The 21,660-nt window shown below is 36.4% G+C and overlaps 1 protein-coding gene and 2 long non-coding RNA genes across 7 annotated transcripts in view; 2 read left to right on the plus strand and 1 right to left on the minus strand.

Moving 5' to 3' along the window:
* Window positions 1-21,660, plus strand: part of LOC103422544 (uncharacterized) — a 48,609-nt gene that overhangs the window by 14,661 nt on the left and 12,288 nt on the right. Inside the window, exons 5-6 of one of the 5 annotated variants that reach the window (XR_011573031.1) lie at window positions 750-964; window positions 1,073-1,285. The exons of 1 other annotated variant lie outside the window; for it this stretch is intronic. This is a non-coding gene — a long non-coding RNA (uncharacterized lncRNA). Of the gene's footprint in view, window positions 1-313; window positions 542-749; window positions 1,019-1,072; window positions 1,286-21,660 lie in introns of those variants that run through there. 3 more of the 5 variants (XR_011573034.1, XR_011573035.1, XR_011573036.1) reach the window with 3 other exon arrangements.
* On the minus strand, window positions 5,336-8,173 carry LOC108169263 (beta-amyrin 28-monooxygenase-like). The gene is made up of 4 exons (XM_029087802.2): window positions 8,155-8,173; window positions 7,379-8,045; window positions 6,098-6,516; window positions 5,336-5,977 (listed from the first exon to the last, which is right to left on the minus strand). The coding sequence occupies exons 2-4, from the start codon at window positions 7,933-7,935 to the stop codon at window positions 5,484-5,486; spliced, it is 1,470 nt and encodes a 489-aa protein (XP_028943635.1). The 5' UTR covers window positions 7,936-8,045; window positions 8,155-8,173; the 3' UTR covers window positions 5,336-5,483.
* Window positions 20,206-21,024, plus strand: LOC114819412 (uncharacterized). Its single transcript, XR_003766476.2, has 2 exons — window positions 20,206-20,583; window positions 20,731-21,024. It is a non-coding gene; the product is annotated as an uncharacterized lncRNA (long non-coding RNA).

Here is a 21,660-nt window from a genome sequence, read left to right on the forward strand (position 1 = left end):
GAACTAATTTTTAGTAAAAATACAAGTAAATTCTGGAAAAACACTTAAAGTGATTCCTATAAGAAGCACATAATTTGTGCTTTTGGAATCAAATAACATTTTCTTTAAAAGTGCTTTCAGTTATTTTAAAAGCACATCCAAACGAGATCGTAGTCTTTCACACACCCCTTAATCTTGACATTTATTTTTTTATAATTTATTCAATTTAGTTGTTAAAAATAAGAAGTAACGTGCCAGAAGATAAAAATGGTTCAAAAATAATTTTACAAACAAATACAGGGCATAGTAAAAAAATAATTTTCTTTTAATTTAGTGGGCGAGGCAAGTGATCTTTTATCACAACAAAAAAAATAAAAAATAAAATTTGTGGGCGGGAAGAGTATCAGTCAGAGTATAAACAGAAACTCCGAAGAGAACGAGTGCGCTTGGGCCTTCAGCAACCGTGACTTTAGCAGTCTCGACGACTGTCTCACGAAATTCACCACCGCCGGTACGCCGCCGTGGTTGCTCTTCAGAGCACCAAAACGTCCGGACCCAAAGCCCGCCCCTTCTCTCTGACGCTCTCACCGGTTATGCGAGGCAAGGTATTAATCTCAAACTTGACAAGTATATTCTTTGTATTCTGCAATACGCCTCTTGTCTTTGGCTTTGTTTCCGTTGTGTCTCCAAACATTTTAGTAATTTTACACTCCATTCGGAAATTCACTCGCTGTTTACATTTTGAATGCAGTCTAACTGTTTGCGAAAAGTTGCGAGTGGCAGGTGGGTTGGAGACTTTCGAGCTTCCAGTTCATTTTTTTTTCCGATGAATTATGGTGCTGAGGTGTAGTGGGAGGCACTGAGGCTAAGGGGGAAGATGCTTAATCGGTTAAGTCGGCGTTGCTTTTGCACTGCTGCTCCGAGGCCATGGCTATTTGTAGGTCTGGGCAATCCCGGCGATAAGTACAAAGGAACTAGGCACAATGTACTATTCCAGATTACACATTTAGTGTCTACAATTTGAGATTTTTAGTTTTCATGTTTGTTGTTTCGATAACAAGTTTCAGATTCCTCCTTTTTTTGTTTGAAGCAGGCGAGGTTTCAGATGATTGATCCTTTTGCTGGTTCGCTATACACGGTCCAACGCAAAGCTATACTTGGGCAAGGCATGTAAATCTAACCCGAAAGAGTTGGAGCAGCAAAATTATTTCTGAGTTCAAACCTAAACTCTCATAAGTCAAAACTTTTTTATTTTAATCCAAGAGTTAAAACTGGTCGAAGAGGGACATAAATAATTTAACATGAACTATTGTGTTTCCAATCCAGTATACAATTGACATGCCGTATCTGATTAATAAAAATTTTGACATGTAACAAATTTTTTTAAACATCTAACAATCTCAATTACTTCAAAAAATAAAAAATAACCAATCGTCGCAATGTTACCTGTCTAAACTTCATTGGTCAGATCACCACTGAGGAATTTTTCAAAGTAACGGATATACACACATATGCATGACAGGTGGTGTTCTCCAATAATCACTATTGACACCTGTAAAATAACAATTAAAATAGATAACTCTTCAAAACAATTAATTATTATGACTAAATAAATAAAGAAACAGTCCAGTTTCTGAGATAGACCCCCCCCCCCCCCAGCCTTTCTTCTTCTTCCCCATCCGCGCCGGCTACCATTGCCACCATTCCTCTCGTAAATCCATCAATCTCATCTTTACAATTTTAATCATGCTTTATCATTTTTTAGATCAATCAAATATAAAAATAATTTAATATAACAAAAGGGGTGTGATATCCACACACCCTATTTTACTTCTTATACACTTTTTTAATTTTCGGTTGTCTGATCGGATGAATTAAAGAAAATCAATGGATATAAATTATCAAGAGAGTGTGAGAAATAAAATGGGATGTGTGGATAGCACATCCCTAACAAAAAACATGATTTAACTGATGGGGATTCCGCTAACCTCACAAGCCCTTGAATCGGAGGCTGTAAACAACAAGTCTGAGGGTGCCATTGACTATCCTCGAGTTACATTTCGACCAAGGTATAAAATATCGATGATATCGGAAATATCGGTAGTCCAAAAACACGAAAATTTCAATGGAAATATCGGGATATTATCGATATTGATAAAAATTGAATAAAAATCACGGAAATTGTAAGAAAAACTTGAAAATTTTTATTGAAACTTTGTAGAATGTTTATTTTGTCAATTATCTATTAGTTTATTACAAAAAATTGAAAGGAAATGCATTGCATGATGGATTTAACTGATTTAAGTTGATTATATAGCGAGCTGACAAACATTGTGAGTGTAGAAAATATGTAGTAATTAGTGAAAGAAGTTTAAACACACCATAATCATTTATATATAATGAATTAGTATAATATTTTACACTTTATACATTGCATGGTAAGATATATGAGTGACTTAGTACCACATAGAGTTACTATCAAGGTCTAAAATATCGATGATATTGGAAATATCGGTAGTCAAAAAACACGGAAATTTCGATGGAAATATCGGGATAATATCGATATTTTAGACGTTGATTTCAACATAAGAGAGAGAGAGAGAGAGAGAGAGAGAGAGAGAGAAGAGGAGAAAGAAGGTATTGGGTGTCGCCGGTTGAAGTGGGTGGTTTGCTGGTATAACGTGGCAATTTTTCAATTGAAACTGCTAGGTGACAAAACTTCGTACTTTGAGAATTCCAAGTCAACTTATGTTCGGACTTGGATTGTCTGCCCTCCTAGTTGTGGTGCCCTTCCATGCCCTCCTATTTTGTGCGGTCACGGTTAAGCCACGTCAATATTTTATATTTTTATTATTTTTTGTCTTATTATCTTATTAAAAAATTAATATAAAATATTGACGTCGCTTAACCGTGACCGCACAAAATAGGAGGGCATGGAAGGGCACCACAACTAGGAGGGCAGACAATCCAAGTCCCTTATGTTCCTGGTACATGAAAAAAATTTCTTCACTCCATTGGTGGGACAAAGACCTCCGAAGACATAAAAATAGACTTAAAAAAAAAAAAAGACTTTTGAGTTCTTGAATGTAATAGAAAATGTGACACAAAATACAATGCCGTTCTAGAATTTATAGAACTAATCCCACTTAGTAAAATAAAATTTTGTTGTTGAAGGTCTGACATAGCATATTTGTTTGAGCAACACCAGTGAGACTTTAAATTTGAACAAAAAACCGATTTTTCACCATATAGTAACTTGAATAGCAGTCTCCATATCATATACAGAACCAAGCCTCTTTCGTAATCCTCATCAGGAAACGTTGTGATCTGCGTAATTAGTACTACCTAGAGTTGACAAGAGAGCATATTTACAAAGAATTTTAGCTTACTTTTTTTACACTAATAGAATTTTGGCTAGAAGCCACCTTTTTCATTGATGTCTATTGTCAAGTGTGGACACTCTCATTGGTGGCAAACCTCAATGACCACCAAGCAGCCACTAAACTAGACAACATGTCCTATGTAGAGGACTCTATTGTAACAATAGCTACCAATATTGCATTGGTGTCACTACAGACAATGCCACCCTAATTCACATTGGTGGCAAAGTTGCAAAATAATATTAAAAAGAAGGGATGCCTCCGGGGGCACCCCGATTTGAATATAATATTTCCTTTTTTTTTTTGGTGAGGAAACAAATTGTAATATCTTTGATATAGGAATATACTACAAATATCTATAAGTGATCTTTTATACAATTTTGAACAAATGTTGGGACTCAAACTTTGAAAAGTGTTTGAACACTCTGTTTCCAAAGAGCTTAATTATGTCATGCCAATCTCTCTATGGCAATCAAACCATTGTCTCTGCAGGTGGGATGTTTGAGCTAGGTTTCTTCAAACCAGGTCAGCTTTCAAACTACTATATTGGTATATGGTACTCTAAGCAAGTAGTATCTGAAAGGACTGTTGTTTGGGTAGCAAATAGGGAAATACCAGTCAAAGGCATCAGCAGCAAGAGCAGATGATGATGCCGCGATGGGAGTTCAAACTAAACAGCAAAAAATTAGAGAGAATTGAAGCAAAGAAATACCCAAAAAATTACATTCACATATCCCAAAACAATATATATATAAAAAAAAGGGAACAGAAATCTGGAAGAAGATGAACAAATCGATGCAAAACTCTGCTGCACCGAATAAAATCAAAGGCAAGTCCTGATCGCCAAATTTCGAGCGCATAGAGCTGATCGCTAGAAAGAAATACAAAAACACATTATTACTGAAGTTTTACTTGCAGCTCATTAGCATAACACTATGCAGATGGCTCTAGATTTTTACACAAATCTGGAAGGCACCAAGACTACCAACCAGATTCTTAAAGTACTTTGATTTGTTAGCATAACTACCTGCTAACCAAATCTTGAGCATATTGATAAACCAGAAATTTAAACACATAAGCGGCCAGATTGCAAGCACGAGAATTCCATACCTCAAACCGAAGGCGGTGTACTGTCTGGTAGTCCAAACCTTGATCCTTGATAAATTGAAATTCTTTCTTTGATCTAGCAGTCTAAAAATAGACGAGTTAGGCAGCATGTCATATCAATATAACACCCCTATACGTACACACACATACCAAAACAGCCTACATTCAGATTTGCATCATATCCTTGTTTGTAACTCTCTGGGGAATTTTCACAAACACCTAATAGGCAAGATTTGCTTCAATATAAAAGAAATCTGATTTAGTCAGTGATCTCAATTGCATGTATATCTGAATGACCATGCTTGTTAGTCAATCATTTTATAGGATGCATTTAACACTTACCAAGCGGTTCTAAAACAACATCCTACATACATATTATGTTGCCAAACTATGAATCAAGACTGAACTTTCCTACCTTGGTAATGTAGTCTCCTAGTCTAGTTACGATTTGGTTCCTGTATTTTGACTTGAAAACAATTTTGGTTCCCTAGAAGTTGCCAATGGCTCCCGAATTGTAACTGGAAAAAAACTTAGACACAACTACGATTTGGTTCCTGTATTTTGACCTACTACATTCTTAAACACAACTTCGTACACATATGCACCATATTATTAATAATTTATTAATAATAAATAATTTTTAATTCCAGTTGGCAAAGAAGTAGGCTCTACTCTTGCCACGTCATCATTTAACAGCCAAATTAACAAAGAATTTAATGGAGGTCTGACATTGCAACAAATTCATAAGTTGAGGTATAACATTGCAATGTTTAAAACATGTGGTATACGATTGTGATTTGACCGATAGTTGAGGCAATTTTGTGTAATTTACCCAAATTTATTTGATAAGATGGATAGTTGTCTAGCAGTAAATCAACACAACATATAGTACATTCTTGCTAGAATGTGTAGTTCACATTCACATTATTACATCATCATCATTGTACAAAGTGAAAACCACAAATTATTGAAATTAATATCTCAGTGTAATCAAACAAATTGATGGTTATGGTGGTTTCAATTAATGTGATTGTGAGGGAAAAGGCGGATTGGAAGTCCTTTGGCAGGCATGGCCAATGGGTCCATTACAATTTTCTCTTGGGGAAGAAGTCTCTCACATTTGAACCTCTTGACCAGGTTGTGCATGAACACAAGTATTTCCATCCGGGCATACTCTTTGCCGGGGCACATCATTGGCCCTCCTCCAAATGGAACATAAGTGCATGGTGCTGGCCCGGTTCCTTCAAACCTCGACGGATCAAATTTATCGGGTTCCTGGAAATAATCTACACTCTTGTGCGTTGTGATAGAACTCCAATATAATATCCAACCCTTTGGAATTGTGTATCCATTGAAGACAAAGTCAGTTGCGGCTTCCCTGAAGGATCCTTGAATTGGTGGTGTCAATCTCATCACTTCTTGAGCTACATTCCACGAGTACTTCATTTTCTGAATGTCATCCCAGTGTAACAACTCTCCAGGGGCTTTCGAATTTGCAATCTCCATTTGCTCTGTAATTAGTATTTGATTTAGCATCCAACAACAACGAAACCGTAAGTATTATTTTTAGTAATTTGGATGTCATTTAACCCAAGTGCCCAAATTATGGAGCATCTAGTGCAATTACGTACCCTTGTAGACTGCATCGTAGATGTGAGGGAGTTCAGCAAGAAACTTGACAATGAGGATGCAAACAGCACCAGTAGCTTCATAACCACCAATTAACAGCCCCATAATATTAGTACTGATATCCAATTCCTTCATATAGGTTCCATCCTTATCGCATGTCATGAGCATGTGTGACAAAATGTCTTGTGTCGGAGAAGCCTTGCCATCAGCCAAATCAGCCTTCCTCTGCTTTATTATCTCCGTCAACATCCCATTGATGAGTTTGGAGGCCTTGATGGCTTTGCGAAGCGGGGTCCCAGGAAAGTCAATAGGCATCGATATGACTCCGGCGTTAGCCAGATACAAAGAGTGGCCTAGTTTGTCTATGTCCTTTTGGTCCTCGAGGCTAAGAAACAAACGTGCAGCGATCGCCAAGGTGTAGCTGCAGTAATATTATGTATACACAATAAAAGTAGCATTTACATGCTGTACATATGTGTGTGTGTGTGTGTGTGTATGTAAGATAATTGATTAATTAGAAAGTATATTTGTGAGATAATTGATTAAGAGAATTGTGATTAGCAATTCAAAAATCTCGTTTGGCACTCCAAGAATACACTTGTGAGGAGTGTAGAATGAGTTTTTAGAGTGCTAATAACAGTTTCCTTGATTAATATGTTTTCATTCTTTGACATATTATTTATATGTGTGTGTTTTCAGACTATAATTAAACAAATGATCATTCCTTCCAATCGCCCAATTAATTAAAATTAAAAGGACCTATATAAATGAAATTTCATCAAATTAATACTAATCACGATATTGATATTTTTGAATGATATGGTTTTTTTAGCCAAAATGGTCCCTGATATTTGTATAATTCATTACTTTGGTCCCTGAGATTTGAAATCAATAGAAGTGGTTCCTGAGTTTGTTCATCATCAATTATTTTAGTCATTCCTTAAAAAATCTCCATTAAATAATGATAAAATGACCAAAATACCCTCAACTTTTGTCAAATCATTTTTTCCAATTGTTTATTAAATTGAAGATATTTTTGTCATTTAGTCATTATTTAACATAATTTTCAAGAAATGACCAAAATGATTGATGGTGGACAAACTTATGGAACTTTTATTAATTTCAAATCTCAGAGACAAAGTGATGAGTTATGTAAATCTCATGGACCATTTTGGCTAAAAAGCCTATAACATATTAACATGCATATATATATATATATGTAAGACGACGTGTACTCTGCAACTATATTTATGCATGTTATGAGATAGAGAAGAATTACTTACTTCTTGGCTAGGGGGAATACATGAACTTGCTGTTTGTTTTCCCAACTGTTTGCAAAGTGCTTCTGGGTAATAGCGTCCATGATGCCGATGTACCGTTTCAAAGCCTCAGGCTTCATGAAATTGTGAATCAGCTTTTTCAACTTTTTGGCCTCCGCCGTTGCAGAAACGTCCGCGGAAGTTGGGAAAATCTTGTTGACGTGATCGGGCCACCAAACATTGACGAGCCTGTTCTCGTTGGAGAACAAGAACTTGTTGCCAGCCGCGCCGTAGAAGAAGGCAGCTTGCTTCCCAAAGAGGGATGTCTTAAATATTTGAGAAGAGTAGTTAGCGATGCGGTCGAAGAAGAACTTCTCCGGGTGACCTTTCCATCCCGCGGACACGAAATCGTAGCTCTCTCCGATCAAAGGGTACCCCACGTTGCCCGGGGGTAGGTTGTTTCCCTTGAACTGCGATCTGTGCCTGTACAAGAGCACCAATGCTAAGAGAGAGAGGGATATGACGAAAACAATAAAGCCCAACAAGAAGTTGAGATAGAAGCTATAATGCTCCATCCCCATAGTTACACTACAGAGCCAGGGAGCGAATCAGATGAGGTTTTTCATTTCATTCTTTTCTGGATATAAAAGTTTTCATCAAGGTGGTTGTTCCGAGAGGACTTCCAGGCAAACTGTCATATAAAAAGTCAAAGAAATGAATATATATCGTTACAGCTAGTACTCAACATAACATATTCAATCATGCAAACTCGATATTGTTAAACAAAATCCAATAACTACCTGTCGTCACAGCTAGTACTCAACATAACATATTTGATCATGCAAACTCGATATTGTTAAACAAAATCCAATAATGCAAACTAGTCAAATGAACTAATTAATGGGATCGATGGTGTTTAAATCACTATTAATTTACAAGAACACCAAGGTTGACTGGTTCTAATAATTTTTTATACATCAGATCCAGATTTGAAGGAAAGATCCTTTTGGGATCTCTTCCACCTAATCTACCAAACCAACAAATCCGGACCCTTGAAATTTGATTAAATGACTACAAACAGAAGACTTTTTTACAAGTTATAATAATTGTAATTGTTTGATCAAATTTTAAAAATCCGGATTTGTTGGTTTGGTAGATTAGGTGGAAGGGATCTCTTCCAGATTTGAAAACCTGTGAAGTCAGAGGTAGTGATTATTCCGGTATTTATGAGCATTATCCCCCACATCCAACAGTCAAAAAAATCCAATCACATAAGATGCCAACCATCTCTTGGACGAACCCAATTTTTAATAGAAAAACTAATGAAAAATGTTTGAAAACTTTTGAGTTTTAATGATAAGGACAAAATAAAAGGTAAAGTGAATAGTACCAGATTTCACTTTTTAGTGTAAAAATGTGGTTTTTCGTTAAAGTGAACAGCACCATAGACTTTTCGTTAAAACTTCCATTTTGAATGCAATTTAGACACCGATGCAATATTGTGGCAAACCTTATGTTTTCTTTTTCTTTTTCTCTCTCTCTTATCATATTATTCCTAATCCACTTGCATTGTTTATCATCATTCACGGACATGAACTCATGCTACGATTATCATCGTCGCATCTTTAAGTATGTTTTCCCATCTGTGAGTTGTTGTATGAAGCTCTCAACGTATGCAGGGATGGAACTAGAATCTTTTTTTAGCAGGAGTGACCTTAACCTCCAGACTAGAGTAAAAAAAAATAAGGGATGAGAGAGAATGTCTACCATAATAAACTTGCTTTTCTTTTCTCCTCAAGTTTCATTAAGTCAACTTCTAGACATCTTTTTCTTGGAAAATTTTATTTGAATCTATATAACCTTACTCAACACCCAACTTAAATTTCAAATGTAATTTTCCTTTTTACCCTATTATATAATTACTATCAAGTACAAGATGACAATAACAATAAAATTAAAATTTATTAATAAACCCACTAATAATATTGTGGCTCTTGAAAATGATTAAAAATTGTTTGATCGATATATGTTGATTTTAGATTAAAAAAAACAACATAACTATATTGCAGTTGTAGAAATAGACTTAATGCTCCGCACATTCATTAGAGATCAACCAAGAACTTGTAGGCTGCAGTAATGAAAACTAAAGCTCAATCAAGATTGAACACAATATTTGGGTAGAGTAGAAACAAAAAGAAGTTTGATCAGTGATCAAGCATGCCTTACAACAAAAAACAATAAAACCAAGAATCATAACTTGCGAAGATCAATCCCAGCTTTCTTCGCAACAACATCGATTGGACAATAGGGAAAGGTTGAGAATAGATTGGACAACATGGAAGGGTTGCCCAATCAATCATTGACAGGAAAATTTGGTATCGAGTTACACAAACCTACTTTGTATGAAGATTGAATGATTTGCAGAACATTCATGGATGAAATGTCATTAGAGAGAGACTACAATATGTGAGTGATGGATTAGTCAAATAAGCCGATGAACCAGTTACACCTTTTGGATGATCACTCACATATTGTTGTAAACCTCATTGATTTGATTGCTCTTTTCATGCCTTAAATGAATTGCAAGCAACTCGGGAATGCTTTTGGTTGAAAACAGTAGTGGGCCACATTCGAAACTTCTGCGATCTTTACCCCATTGTGGATGTCCTGATGGCGATCTATGAAGACAACGCGGCATGCCTCGAATAGCTCAAGAAGGGTTACATTAAAGGAGACAACACCAAACACATTGTGCAAAAGTTCTTCTTCTCACGTCAACAATAAAAGCATCAGAAGATTGAAGTCACGCAAATCCGTTCACAAGACAATTTGGCCGACCTTTTCATCAAATCACTGCCGAAGACGACGTTTCAGAAGCTTGTTCAAGGAATTGGTATGCGTAAACTTTCTGAGTTGTAACATTGCTATTTCTCTTTGGAATTGTGTCAAACTCAGTGGGAGTATCTTGAAGTATACTTGATTGATCTTAATGTACTCTTTTTCTTTATGATTAGCAGCATTTTTCCCATTGGGTTTTTTTAGCAGCATTTTTCCCATTGGGTTTTTGCTACCTAACTAGGTTTTAATGAGGCACCCATCTTGAGCTGGTCATATCCCTGATGACGTCCTGTAGACGTTTCATTTGACTTTGCATTGCTCACGCGTTTCTCCTTAAACTATGAATTTTGTCCCTACTCGGGTTTTTGCCATAGCTTTAGGGTTTTTGGTGAGACTTACTTACTTATGCAAGTTCCTACCTTTGAGAATAGTGCGTTTCTTAGAATCAGTGTCGACGAGTCGACTTCCTCAACTTTTGCATGATGCTAAATCTACCTTGAGTATTTACACACTCAAGGGGGAGTGTTGTAAACTTCCTATTAAAGTGTGATTGTGTAAATCCTAGATTAGATTTGATTCTAATTATCCTTTCCTATTACAACTTGTATTCCTTGGGGATGAAGGATTTCTTCCCCTTATTACTATAAATAAAGGCACTACGTAGGAGGGATAACACACACATTCCCCTACAATTTTACAAACACATATCTCTCCCTACTTCCTCTCTCTGTCGCCGACCCCCTTCCCCCCCCCTCCCCTTATCAGTTAAAATGGACTACAACACATCCGGATTTTTAAACATTTAAGAAACTATCTTAAAATGTATTGAATACACGTTCAATTTCAAATAATCACTAAAAATCCATATTGGATTTTAATTCTTTTAATAAAAATCCGTCGCATAATTTGTTCTAAGAAATTCCATTCCAAGAGATCATACGCCTTTAAGAAATTCCCTGTAGCCTTTCTCACACCCTTTAATCTTGACTTTTATTTTCTTTTAATTTGTTCGGTTTCAAAATAGAAATTAAATCACGAAAAGCTAAAAATGGTGTGAAAATAATTTTACAAACAAATACAGGGCATAGTGAAAAATAATATTCTTTTAATTTGGTGGTTGGGACAACGTATTATTCCAGATTATACATTTAGTGGCTACAATTCGAGATTTTTAGTTTTTGTGTCTGTTTCGATAACAAGTTTCAGATTCTCGTTTTTGTTTGTTTGAAGCAGGCGGGGTTTTAGATGATTGATGCGTTCGCTGATTCGTAAGGCATTGCAATGAACACGGTCCAATGCAAAGCTATGCTTGGGCAAGGCATGTAAATCTTCGCGGATGTTACTTTGTTTATTGTCATTTTTCATGTTTGTTTGTGAAGTTCAGGGAAGCTTGTTATTTCAGGTTTCGTGGGTGACGAAGTTCCGGTTTTTCTTGCAAAGCCTCAAACTTGAATGAATTTGAGAGATGAATCTGTAAGTGACTGATATACTTTCTTTTAACATCTGACGGAATTATGTTATTGTACTTCTATTTGCAAAGGTTATTCATTTATCTAGCCTTGCTATTTATGTTTATTACTGCCACTGGGATTTCAATGAATATACTGAGATGGTATTTGTTCTGTGCATTTCATTCCTTGTAGCACACTTCCAAACCCATTCGCAATTCCTTCTTGAATTTAACTGCTTCACTTTTGTATGTTAGAGGCTTGGAGCTATTAATGCTACTGGTTATGTAACTAATGTGACTATAAGAGATATCAGTGCATGGTTTAACTTGTACCTCTCTTTTGTTAAACTACAGACAGGACCCCTTGCTGCTTATTATAAGCTATCTCTCAATCGTGTGCTTGTGGTACTTTCTTCTTCTGGCTTTAAGTTTTTTTTGTACGCAGATAAGGCTTCGGAATTGAGAAGCAAGCTCGACTTTGTTAAGAGATATCGTGATGGAAACATCATTCTATCAGACGATAACATGCAGAAAAAAAAGATGATTTGTTGAAATATCTAAAAGGTCAAGGTTTCAAAGACAATACGGAGAGTCTAGCATCCCTGAAACTTGTATCCTTAACGATGGAGAGTGAGAAAGCCCTTCAAAAAGATTTGGAAAGTGTCTAGCATCCCTGAAACTTGTATCCTTAACGAATGGCTCATTGAACTAATACTACTTTTGATTGAATATATACCATTGTTATTTCTTTACAACCACAGTTATTATATAATTTATAACATTTCCATGTCCTTAGTTTGCATCATCAAAGCATCCAAATGAGAAGCAAAACAAATCAGAAGTCTAGAAAACAATAAAGGTCGTACCCAGTGCACAAGGCTCCCGCTTTACGCAGGGTCTGGGAGAGGTGAATGTCGGCTAGCCTTACCCCCATTTATGGAGAGGCTGCTCCCAAGTCTCGAACCCGAGACCTACCGCTCATGGGCGAAGACACTTGCCAAGTCTAGAAAACAATAAATACATTAAAATGGAAAAATCCACAAAAACGTCTACATCCCAAGTTTTCCTCACCATGCAGTTGCAGCTGCATCAAACAATGTCGGCCAATCACAATATTCTAGACACTGATGCTTCCAGTAGTAGGTTCAGGTTGCACCAAATTCCCATAATTTTTTAGGGATGTTAAGGTCCCAGTGTAGCTCAAGATGCTAGTAATTCTGAAGCGCCTGGCTGGAAACAATTTTACTTGATTCATGGAGCCAAATCTAAAATCCACAGAGATTGTAATCCTATAACTTTCTGTCGTATGTTGTGAAGTGAAGAATATGCCGTACTCCCACTCACAACATGCCACGTTAATAAGCTCGCCTTTGACTGTTTCATTATTTATCTTGTACTCTAGCCTCCACTCTTTTGTATCATAATTCTTTCGTACCCATATCTCAATATAGTCATCTGATGAAGTGTCCACGATGGCCAAAGATCCATTTAGATTAAGCAAATGAAGACAGTCAAGGACCGGATAGTGCCAAATATACTTACTTTGCCTGTGCTCAGGAAGAGGAATAGTCGAGTGAAACACCTCTTTCTTGAAATCAAAAGAACATATACCGATGTTTGGAAGATTTCTACAATTCCTATTGCTCTCAACGATGGAGATAGTGATTGTATTATTTGGAAGATTCAAATGATGGAAATTTTAGTATTAAATTAGCTTATCTTGCAAGTATTGATGATGAAGTTTTTGCCGATTGGAGTTGGAGTGATATATGGAAGCTTAAGCTACCTCCTCGAGTGCTTCATTTTTTATGGCTGACTCTGCATGGGAGATTGCTTTACAATGAACAGAGAGCTAAGAGAGGTATGACTGATAATTCCTATTGTGACTTTTGTGATGGTTGTGTTGAATCTATTGATCATATTCTTTGACAGTGTGATCGTGCAAAGTTAGTGTGGAATCAATTGGGTATGCATTCAATTGTTCTGTCCTCGGTTGATATTGACTTCCATGATTGGATGAGAGTGAATCTTTTTTCGAGAATATTGCTCTGCCATAATCTGCCTTTGTGGGTTTTTTTTTGCCTTTGCTTGTTGGTGGTTAAGGAAATTGAGGAATTTAAGCATTTTTGCGTCTGATTTCATTTTCCCAAGTCAACCTCAGATTCTCATTTTTAAAGTTGCTAAAGAGTGGTTTGAGGTGCAAAATTTTGGTGCTAAGCATGTGAAGAGTAGGTTTTTTTTAGCCTGGGATCCTCCTCCTCCTAATTATGTCAAGTTGAATGTGGATGGCAGTAGGAAGAGTGGCAAGGGGTGCTCTAGTGCTGGTGGGATTTTACATGCTGCTGCAGGTGTGTGGATTGCTGGTTTCACTATAAATATTGGTGTGGGGAGTATGCTTAATGCTGAGTTATGGGGTCTTTTTCATGGTCTGTCTCTTGCTTGGAGATTGGGTTATAGAACAGTGCTTGTTGAATTGAACTCCATTATGGCTATTACTTTAGTAATGGATTTTAATTCCTCTATGCACCCTCTTGCTCATCTCATTACTGCTTGCCGGGAGTTATTGCGCAGTGATTGGATTTGCTCGGTTTCACATGTTTATCGTGAGAAGAATAGAATGGCTGATGGTATGGCAGATTTAGGCCATAAGTTTGACATTGCTCTTCATGTTTTTTTATGAGCCTCCTCTTGTGGATAGGTTGATCTTTGAGGATGTTGTTGGGTTTCCTCATACCTGTTTGTTAATAGTTAGTTGTTTTTCTTGGGTTTTTTGACCCCCAATTTTGCCCAAAAAAAAAAAACATATACCGAGTACTCTTCTATTATTACAACTTGAGTGATCAGGTAAGAAAACCAACCAATGATGTTCTCCATCTGCAAATGCATGGTTGCTGCTTAAATTGCAAGGAGGGACTGAGGGTATCTCTCTCCACGAGCATGTTCCCAGCACATAAATTTGGGCCATAAGTTTATATATCATCGAATCTTCATCTCCAGAAACACGAACAATCTTGTAAGTCTTGGTTACATAATCAAATCCCATACCAAACCATTCATTGTACATTCCATATAAAGTATATGGAATTTGGATGTCAGTGGTTGGGAGCGAAAGAACTTCTCCCTTTAGAGGATTAAATAAGAAGCATGGACTTCTATCATTCTTCTTGCGCGGCTGACAAATATAATCATCATCTAGAAAGAAAAACAAGTTGTAGAAAACAAGACTCAAGGAATATGAAGCACTAATTTTTGCGGACCTAATATTAGAAACAATTGCATTGTCTTCGCTCCTCTTCAAGGCAGCGTTGGTGCCATCATATTTCAGTGGTATAAAGTCAAATCCAGAATGAGAGTCAGAGGAAATGTGATCAAGAAGCTAAGCAAAGGTACCCGTTTGGAAGCAACAGTACATTGTGCAGAAAGTAAACATTGCATGCGTAATGTAAAAAAGCAAGGGCAGTCGACTATGTTCTTTGATGTCTTAGAGACACATCTGAGGCAAAAAAGACAGCTTATGGGTAGCCTCAAAGAGATGTTGTCAAGGATTTCCGTGGGGAGCTCCATCAGCCTTGCATTGTTCATGCAGCAGTGCCCCAATCTACTCTGATTGCTCCTCACCATATCCATGTCCATTTCCATTTCCATCTGAAAGGAAACAAAAAGAGTGAAATCTTGAACTGCAAGCATAGAAATTAAAAAACCAAGACCAAATCAGAAAAACCAATTACAAAGATAACGACTGTATGAGATATACATATACATACATATACATACATATACATACATACATACATACATACATATTGTTGACCCTAGAAACTACAAAAGCCTACGTGGCGCGCAGACCGAGTAATCTATAAGCTAACTACGTCCTTCGGTGAATGCGGGGCGTGCCAACTCGTCGGCCGAGCTCGGCCGACGAGTAAATTTGTTGATGTTGCGTTGGGTCGCGCTACTGACTTCTGCGTCTTGCGATTGCGGCCGAGAAAGGAACACGTCTCGGCCTCTTGGGCTCTCGAACCTGAAGACAAGGTTACTATTCTTACGAAGTTCAATATCAAATTCGGCTTTCAATGTGCCGAATGTAATAACTGTAACACCTCACTTCGCCGAGAAGGCTAATGAGATGACCTTGACCAATAAGGATTTAGAAACCCTTCTCGACCGAGACTTGGACAGGTAATCAATCGTTCTCGCCGCAGTGCTGTTGATGCCAACGGAAGATACTGCGAGACCGACTGACTCTACGGTGACAGAGCTATCTATGCCGACTTAAGATATCGCCGGTTGCTTCCACCGTGCTGTTGATGCCAACGGAAGATGTGTCAGCGAAAAAGGAAAAAGAAAAATCACAAGTTGTGAGAATTTGCGCAGGGCAATTTTGTATTGATTTGCAGGGGGCTTTTCCTGGTGCACAACTTCCCCTATTTATAGCACTGGACCTTAAGTCCGAGTTAGAATCCTATTCGGACTAGGTTTTCATCTCCGGATCAATGTCACCTCGACCAGTCCTATCTTTACTAGGACTATGAATCTAGTCCTTAACTGAGCCGGATTTCCCTTCTGAATTACTGATCCCGTCAAGACTCCTCATTGTACTAGGACTCGGCTGGCGTTCTGACCTAACCGCCCTAGGCTGGGAAGCCCACTAGCCGAGCGGCCTCCCGGGCCGAGAGTGATCCTACCCTCGGCCCAAATTAATATTTTGGGCCCAAACACATATATATATATATATATATATATCCATATATGGACCGGGGTGGTCGCGGACACTCCAAAGATCGAAGAAACACTTGTGATGAAGTACTTTGGAGTATCACCCTAAATCCTAAACAGAGCTGATGAAGGACTGGATGGATAAATTATTTTGAAAAAATAATAGTTAGTTTCCTAGTAGGTATAAAAGCCAGCGTTGGTTGGGTTTTATTCACCGGAGACTAGAATTTGAGTTGCAGACTGCCGCAAAATGAAGAAGATGGGTTGTGTTACTGTACCGTGCTTATGCCTTTAAGCAAAACGTTGCCGTTTGCCCTTTTCTTTATCCTTTTTCCAACTTTGGAACCCCCATTTCTATCTAAAAAATCTTTTCTATCCCTGTTTTGCAGTTTGGCCCTTTTGAATATCCCCTACAGAATATTAAATGCTAAATATATATGATTTCCATTCCATTCGTGCGATAGACAGAGATAGGTAACCCCACTAAGGATGTTCACCGATCGAAACCAATAATAGCATTGCTGGGGATTCTAATATTTTCTTTAATTAGAAAGGAGTAGTTAAATTAAGATTTGAAAAGATTTTTTTAAAGACTTTAAAATCAAGTATGAATTAGGATTTTAAAATATTTTAAAATTGTATAACCAAAGTAGAATTTAACAAGATTTAAAAGAATGTATCTAAATTAAATTATAGTCAATTAGGGTTTGGGAACATTCTCCCCAGAGGAAGAAGGGAAAGACTTTTTTTTCAAAATCTTGAGAAGCATAGGAAATACTTTATCTAGGATGATGGAACTGATGAGGCGATTGATCTTGTCTTTAATAAGAAAAGAGCAAATGATAGGAAAGAGTGGCTTAACAACTATATTCATCTGGAGCTGAAGTGGGAGCCGAATGAGTAGCGTAGTAACTGAGTTAATGATGAGGATGAGGAAAATCACGACGACAAGGATGAGGAGACGCATAAAAACTATACTGCCTTATTTAACAAGAAGTATATAAAGTATTGCATTGCTGCTCTGAAAAGGACAATTCCATCAATAGTTGATGGATTGAAACCCGGTCAACGAAAGATTTTGTTCAGCGCTTTGAAGAATAAGTTAATCGGAATAACAAAATTGGAAGCGTTTTCTAAGTTTGTTGATCACCATAGTTCGAGTAATGTCGCCAGTATAATTATGGGAATGACTCGAAATTATGTAGGAAGCAACAATGCAATCTCTTTATTCTCCATGGCAATTATGGAACACAAAGCCAGGTAAGAATGTCACTTACTGAACAAGCTTGAATGACGTTGATCATGAATGCGTAATGTAACTTAAATTCCATGACCTCCTTATTTTAGTCCGTTTGAATTTGTGGGATTTACAAATATTTTAAACCGTTTTGGAAAATATATTTTAAATCGTAGATAATCATAGCTAAATTGTAGGGATTATTTTGAAAATAAATTAAATCTAACCACCTTTTTTTTTAACAATTATCTCTAATATGAGATTATTGTTAAAAATATATTAGGCATAGACAAGCAGATTATAGGGAATTTGTTTCAATATGATGTGCATTTTTGCTCTGAGATTTTAGGAGGGGATGGCAGGTGATGTAATTTTGGTACAGAAAATGATTAATTCTAATACATATAGCACCAAAATTATTTAAAAAAAAAGTTTAATCAAATCTCTAAAAAACATAGATGTTGATTCTAGAAAATTCAAAAACAAGGCGCCATTTGTTCAATGGATTCGAGCAATGTGGTATCACTATTACATATGGGAGAATCAACCAAACTTAACGAATTAAGTGTAAAAATGGCTAAAAACTTAATTTTCATTCCTACAAGTCAATTGTACAGCTATGGAAGGGAAAATACAAATCAATCAATTACAACAATTTAACGCCTAATCTAATTCCTTTGAAGGTATGGATTGTGATCGTGGTCACGATTCTTTTTTAACATTAAGTCCAATAAATTTGGTGAGATTATCCTGCATCATAAAGAAAAATCCTCTGCATTTGCATACAATACACAAAATAAATCCCTTGAAAAATACAATAATAGAAAACAACTACGGTAACACCTCTAAGGGTGCGTAGCCCACGTGAATAAAAAAATGCCTCAAGCGAGCGGCTTAGGCCATCTCCAACCGATGGCTGGCTAGAGAGCTCGTTTTAACTCTCTGGCCCTCCAAGATTCTCCAATATATTAATATTTTAATGAACAGTACAGAGCCATATTTGCCTCAGTCTCCAACCGAGGGCCAGATGTCTCGTTTTAGCCCTGTCACAAAAAACCATCTCCAACCGAGGGCCAAAGGGCCATAGGGCCAAACATAATTTATTATGTAAAAACTACAACTTAAATTCAAATCCAACGGCTAAGTGACGTCAGCTAGCCATTAGTAGCTGACATCATGCTGACGTCAGCTAGCCGTTGGATTTGAATTTGTTTTTGCTATAAATGGGGTGGATATTGGGATATAATTCACACAACTTTGAATTCAATATATTTCAATTCAATCTCTTTCAATTCAAGTTTGCAATGAATTCCAACTTTGTTTCATATAATTCACACATCATGTTGTTTAAGTTTCATGTTGTATAATTTTTATGTTGGTTAATGTTATTTAATGTTTTTCATATTGTTTAATGTTGTTTCATGTTACTTAATTTAATTTAATGTTGTATAATGGCTTAGGAAGTTATAGGGAAAAAATGGAATTTAAAAAAAAATATGAAACAAATTTTGTGAAATAGAAGTTATAGGAAAAAATGAAATTTAAAAAAAATATGAAATAAATTTTGTGAAATAAAAGTTACAGGAAAAAAATGGAATTTAAAAAAAATATGAAACAAATTTTGTGAAATAGAAGTTATAGGAAAAAAATGAAATTTAAAAAAAAATATGAAACAAATTTTGTGAAATAGAAGTTATAGGAAAAAAAATGAAATTTAAAAAAATATGAAATAAATTTTTTGAAATAGAAGTATAGGAAAAAAATTATGAAACAAATTTTGTGAAATAGAAGTTATAGGAAAAAATGGAATTTAAAAAAAATGTGAAACAAATTTTGTGAAATAGAAGTTATAGGAAAAAAAATGGAATTTAAAAAAAATATGAACCAAATGTTGTAAAATATAAGTTATAGTAAAAAAGTTATAAGAAGTTATAGAAAAAAAAAAGGTTTAAATTCATAAAAACAATTTTTTTTTTTTTGAATACAATGGTTAGTGACTGGCTAACCGTTGGAATTCAAATTAGTGTCGATTTTAACCGACACTGTTCAAACTGATATTATATTAACATTGCTATTAGTGTCGGTTATAACCGATAACCGACACTAATAATATAGTATATATTATTTCTGTTGGCTATAACTGACAGAAATAACAAAACATAAAAAAAAAATGGCCAGCTGCATGCAGTCAGCCCTCCAGCTCTCTCCGATTCCGTGGGGCCCTCCCAAATTCCAGAGCCCTCTGGCCTAGCCCTCAGTTGGAGACGTTTTTCGGGCTATTTTCGGCCCTCTGACCCTCTGGACTCTTCGATTGGAGATGGCCTTAGTGAGTATAATGAAGCTAGTATCATCATATAATATAGTATAGACTATTTAATGCACATATTAATCTATTCAACATTGCTCAAATAAAAATTTATTCGACTGAACGAATCAACACCACTCGACGTACCAAAGGAGAGCTAAGTTTTTATTTTTCATTTAAAGTATTTGGTGTTTTTATTGTCAATTCAATAAAGGGCATATGTATCCGACAAAAGAAAAATAAATGATAAGCACACAACCTACGTAGTCTTTCACACACCCCTTAATCTTGACTTTTATTTTTTATAATGTATTCAATTTGGTTGTTAAAATTAAAAAATAACGTGCCATAAGATAAAAATGGTTCGAAAATAATTTTACAAACAAATACAGCACAGTTGAAAAATAATTTTCTTTTAATTTAGTGGGCGAGGCAAGTGACTTTTTATCACCAAAAAAAAAAATTGTGGGCGGGAAGAGTAACAGTCTGAGTATAAACAGAAGCTCCGAAGAGAACGAGTGCGCTTGGGCCTTCAGCTACCGTGACTTTAGCAGTCTCGACGACTGTCTCACGAAATTCAGCACCACCGGTACGCCGCCGTGGTTGCTCTTCAGAGCACCAAAACGTCCAGACCCAAAGCTCGCCCCTTCTCTCTGACGCTCTCGCCGGTTATGCGAGGCAAGGTATTAATCTCAAACTTGACAAGTATATGCTTTGTATTCTGCAATACTTCTCTTTGTCTTTGGCTTTGTTTCCGTTGTGTCGCCAAACATTTTAGTAATTTTACACTCCATTCAGAAATTCACTCGCTGTTTACATTTTGAATGCAGTCCAACTATTTGTGAAAAGTTGCGAGTAGCAGGTGGGTTGGAGACTTTCGAGTTTCCAGTTCATTTTTTTAGATGAATTATGGTGCTGAGGTGTAGTGGGAGGCACTGAGTCTGAGGGGGAAGATGCTTAATCGGCTAAGTCGGCTGTTGCTTTTGCACTGCTGCTCCGAGAATAAATTGAAGACACAAACTAATACGTACATTGTAGCGCTTTGTGGACCAGTCACAAGCGGCGTTCCTTAGTCACCTGTACAAATTCTAATACAAGTTATAGATGCCCTTGACAATCTTGCATTGATCGATCATTTAAATTTACTAGGCATACTAGTTAAATTACAAGGAGTTATAAACTCGGCCAAAAAGGCAATAGAAAAGGTTAATCAAAAGCTCTTTGATGGGGAAACCATCATCATCCTACACAAGCACAAATGTTAAGCTTTCTCTTAGCAGTCATCAAGATAAACCTTATGTATTGAAAATTTGAAGTTGTCGTCTACATTGAGCAATTTACTTGCAACATAAACATCCCTTAGCGTAGATAATATTGTTTGTTAAGAAAAATACATTATTTTTGTTTTTTGAGTGAAAGTACGATATTCATTAATAACTAAGAAATACGTACATAACAAGGGGGTAAGGTGCTAACAAATGGATCTCGATAAAAACTTTGCCGAGGACTTCAACTCGAAGGAAGGAAAAAAGAGTGTCCCACACTAATTAGTTAACTAATATAGCTATCCTCAAATGGTAGATCAGAAATTAAATCTAGGGATCCTCAAGCCAAAAGCCCAAATTAACTAAAACTATACCCATTCTCACCAACCGATGACGGCGATGAGCCACTTTATTCGATTCTTTTGGAACATATTCGAACTTCCAGTGGGGAAGTGGCTGCAGCATGAGATGAATATCATGCAAAAGGTGCCCAAA

Source organism: Malus domestica, chromosome 11 (genome assembly GCF_042453785.1).
Source record: "Malus domestica chromosome 11, GDT2T_hap1".
NCBI lineage: Eukaryota > Viridiplantae > Streptophyta > Magnoliopsida > Rosales > Rosaceae > Malus > Malus domestica.

Excerpts from the sequence above, each read along its gene's own strand:
- LOC108169263 (XM_029087802.2), bottom strand. The coding sequence starts at position 7,935 with ATGGGGATGGAGCATTATAGCTTCTATCTCAACTTCTTGTTGGGCTTT. Across the intron at positions 6,517-7,378 it reads GTATTCCCCCTAGCCAAGAA|CTACACCTTGGCGATCGCTG; the intron begins GTAAGTAATTCT and ends ATATTACTGCAG. Across the intron at positions 5,978-6,097 it reads CTACGATGCAGTCTACAAGG|AGCAAATGGAGATTGCAAAT; the intron begins GTACGTAATTGC and ends TACTAATTACAG.